General features: G+C 48.6%; 1 protein-coding gene across 1 annotated transcript; it reads left to right on the forward strand.

Annotated features, from left to right (window-relative positions):
• Positions 1-2,543: 2,543 nt before the first annotated feature.
• LOC123066304 (noroxomaritidine/norcraugsodine reductase-like) lies at positions 2,544-3,726 on the forward strand. The gene is made up of 2 exons (XM_044489411.1): positions 2,544-2,773; positions 2,872-3,726. The coding sequence occupies exons 1-2, from the start codon at positions 2,688-2,690 to the stop codon at positions 3,608-3,610; spliced, it is 825 nt and encodes a 274-aa protein (XP_044345346.1). The 5' UTR covers positions 2,544-2,687; the 3' UTR covers positions 3,611-3,726.
• Positions 3,727-4,134: the final 408 nt, after the last annotated feature.

Here is a 4,134-nt window from a genome sequence, read left to right on the forward strand (position 1 = left end):
GGTGCCGGGCGGCGGATCTTTAAAGATCCAAAGATCCGCCACCTCGATAACCGTTAGATTTTGCTACATCTACCAGCCCAGTCTCGTCCTAACAATTGCAACAAAGTTCGTGTTGCGGAACCCTTTGCAATAGAGCTCATGTTGCAGAAAGATTTGCAATGCAGATTGTGTTAAAAAAAATTCATCTTCGCCCTTTTCCAACATAGACGATGTTGCGGATTTATTTTTTTGCAATGAAACATGTCACCGAAGCTGCACGGCCGGCCACCATTGTTGTCGTAGATGTTTTGCAGCAAGCATCTTGTTGCAAACCTTCTTCCCATCAGAAGCTTTGTTGAAAAACCATCTTGTGTGGATAAGTATGGGCTGAGACGTGCATGGGCCACAACCAGGTGTCATTCATGGAAACAACGGACAAAACCTATGAGATGGTCCAGATGAAAGGAACCATTTCCCTTTTCTCTACTCCTACAGAGGGAGTTGGTAGCTTCTCGTCACGAGTTTTTTTTTTCCTCACCACCCACCTCCCCCTCCCACTGGATTTTTCTCCCTCCCATTGAAAAACCAAATCCCATTAAATTAAAGAGATCTTTTTTCGTTCTTGCTTTGGTAGGTGCTGGTTCAATTCAATCACGTAAATAATAGGTAATTAAGAATTCAGATATCGCATCATATATGTGAGACCGCCTTCGCAAAAGACAGACATAGGATTTTTCTCAATAACCTTTCAAAACAAAATCAGATATTCCTCAATAACAAATCACTAATCCCACACACTATACCATTTATTATTATCATTATCTTTACTATTAATTTACAACCATAACTATCCTAATACAACAAAATATCATTTTTTTTATCTTACCCAATCACATATGTTTTCTTATCTTACCAAACCACATATATCTCTATTACTAAAGGGGAGTAATTCATAGGCCGCATCCGCGCACCCCTGCGGAGGGACGCTGTGCGAGACACCATGGAGGACGTTGTGGCTAGACTTGACGCCGGTGCGATGCTCAAGTATGCCAGGGTGTGGAGCACGGTGTTGAGGACGGCCATGGCAGCAAGCGGGTCGTCGGACCGTCACGTACATGCGTTTGTGGACGCAGTCATATTTTATTTCTTGTCAGTCATTCAGAGAGCCAGACAAGCTACATTCTCAAATCAAATGTGTCCATTCAAATGTTAAGAAATTCGTTAAGGAAATGTGTCTTATAATACTCGGTAGGCCTTGCAGAAATGAATCAACTGCAAAAGCATCTTTACCAACAAGGTTCAATCGAACAATACAAGATGCGCGTCAAATGTGTAATATCTCTTACATAATCGTCGTTCGTAGCAGCCATTCATGCAAAAATAATTTATAAATCAAACGCTGAATCAATTTCAAAATCAAACCATTAACACAATTAATTAGTTGGACAGTTAATTACATTTTCAATTAATTAGGTCCACTTAAATAGGATATTTTTTGTACCGAATCAATTTGGAAACCGAGTCACTAATGCAATCAATTAATCGGATAGACAGTTAATTATGCATACGGATAATTAAAATAGGGATTTTTCCCAATTTGACAGATAATTAATTGATTTGGTTGGCAGTTAAGTAGGCATGCAGAGAACTAGGTAGGTCGCGCCGAATCATTTTGAAAGCACTCGTGGACAAGGACGGTCAACTGGGCTCTGACATGGCCAAGAATCGTTCGCCAATATGGACACAACCACCACGCGCGCGCGACATTAGCGATCAAGCGGTCACCAAGATGGATGACGACCGTGCTCTATAGGATATACACGCGCTGATGGTTGCCGAAACGTTTGCGGACGAGCAGTGGTGAATCCAGAACAAAATTGGAGGGTGGGCTCAAAGTTAACGGAGAAAAAAAAAGGAAACGTTCCTTTGAAGAAAAACAACACCATCTCGTAATTCTTTTGTCCAAATGAGCTGAGAATTTCCCATGATACTACTCGAGGCATCTAGTACTGACTGTAATTGTTTTTGGATTTTTAGAAAATATTATATTTTGAGCCAAAATTTGAATCTTTATAGCAAAAAAAAAACTGTTTATGCTCGTATATTTTTCTCTTCATTTCTGTAAATCTGCAAATAATTTGCATATGTACCGTATAGGACACCATATTAATTAACATAACATGAACTAGCAAGTAGCAACTACAAATGTGCATAAATTACCCAGCCGTCCAGCCATGAGCACTACCGGCAGCCACGCCTCAACTGCTACGACGTCGCCTTGACTCCTTCGGCCGTGAACCTAGAAGAGTAGTATATTAGCCTAAAAAAAAGTAGTATTGGAAAAAAAAATCCCTTTTTTGAAGGGTAGGCTAGAGCCCTATGAATCCCACCTACTGGACTTCCACTGCGAACGAGGACAACACGAGCCGAGCGGGAGTCGAAATCCAGGGCCGAAAACATGGTAACGTGACATGATGCGTGACATGAGACGGCCGGCCGGCCACCGCCTGCGCGAGTAATGCTTCGTGCGCATCGTCGAAAACAAGGAATCGCCGAGGAAGCATCTGCGGTTCTGCACTCCCGCCAGCTGCTGCCCAGTCGTCACAGTGGGCAGCAGAGCTTCCAAGGAAGATTTAAGTAGCAAGGGCCAAGGCCAACCTGCCAAATCCTTCACTAGCTAGTTCCAAGAACACACCGATCGACCGGCGATGGCAGCAGCAGCAGCAAGCAGAGAGGAGCGGTGGAGCCTCGCCGGCAAGACGGCCCTCGTCACCGGCGGAACCAAAGGAATCGGGTACGCCCCCTGCATGCATGTGTCTTTCATGCCGCTAGTTTTGTGACTCATCACACACGCCGACACACTCGCTCACTTGCGTAACATGCATGGCGCAGGCGCGCGATCGTGGAGGAGCTCGCGGGGTTCGGCGTCCGGGTGCACACATGCGCCCGGAGCGACGCCGACGTGCAGGAGCGGCTGCGCGGGTGGGCCGCCGACGCCGACGCGGGCCGCCTGAGCGGGCGCGTCACGGCCTCCGCCTGCGACGTGTCCGTGCGCGGCGACCGGGAGGCGCTCATGGCCACGGCCCGCGCCGAGCTGGGGGGCAAGCTGGACATCCTCGTCAACAACGCCGGGCAGACCTTCTTCATGCCGGCCACGGAGAGCACGGCGGACGACTACGCCCGCCTCATGGCCACCAACCTCGAGTCGTGCTTCCACCTTGCGCAGCTCGCGCACCCGCTCCTCGTCGCCGCGGGGGGCGGCAGCGTGGTGAACATCTCCTCCGTCGCCGCGGCCATCGCGTACCCGGTGCTTTCGGTGTACTCGGCGACCAAGGTGGCCATGAACCAGCTCAGCCGCAACCTCGCCGTGGAGTGGGCGAGCGACGGCATCCGCGTGAACTGCGTCGCGCCGGGGGGCATCCGGAGCGACATCCTCCAGAGCAGCGGCATCGAGGTTGACATGGAGGCGTTGCTAGAGATGGGGAAGAAGGAGAACGAGCGCGTCGCGCTGGGCCGCATGGGCGAGCCGGAGGAGGTCGCGTCGCTCGTCACGTTCCTGTGCATGCCGGCCGCGTCCTACATCACCGGGCAGGTCATCTACGTCGACGGCGGTCGCACCATAGCGGCCTAGGCCTCGCTTGCTGCTTGCTTGCTAGCTACGCTAGCTGCCACGGCTCCATTAAACTGTTCTTTATGCTACTAAGCATCTTCGTTTCGAGTTCAAAGAAGAGTAGAAGACGACGAAAAGGCTTCTTTGTTCCATCTTGGACGAACGCTTGAGACATTTTGTTCCATCATGCGAACCGAACTATGCGTGCGTTTTCATTGTTATAAATGATTCACTCGAACCGAATGTGTAGAACTTTGTTTTTCAAGCTGCGTGTTAAATATTTGCGGTACGAAGCAGGATGTACCGATGTATCAACATTGTTACTCCCTCCGTTTCATAATGTAGTTTCTTGTTTTTTTTAATCTTGGATTTTCAAAAAACTTAGTATTTCAGTTGTTGAACCCGGGTGTTTTTCGGTTCCAGGGTTATGTGGCATGATTTTGATTGTTGACCCCTCTCTCACACACACACGCGCGTGCACGCCTTTTGAGTTCGTCCGACAGGGCAGACCAGAGAGGCTCACATGGTCATGGAGATCTTTCAGT

Source organism: Triticum aestivum, chromosome 3B (assembly GCF_018294505.1).
Source record: "Triticum aestivum cultivar Chinese Spring chromosome 3B, IWGSC CS RefSeq v2.1, whole genome shotgun sequence".
NCBI classification, from domain to species: domain Eukaryota; kingdom Viridiplantae; phylum Streptophyta; class Magnoliopsida; order Poales; family Poaceae; genus Triticum; species Triticum aestivum.

Bases quoted from the DNA above. Each gene is read 5' to 3' on its own strand.
- LOC123066304 (XM_044489411.1), top strand. From the start codon at position 2,688: ATGGCAGCAGCAGCAGCAAGCAGAGAGGAGCGGTGGAGCCTCGCCGGC. The intron at 2,774-2,871 runs GTACGCCCCCTG...TGCATGGCGCAG, and splicing joins GGCGGAACCAAAGGAATCGG to GCGCGCGATCGTGGAGGAGC.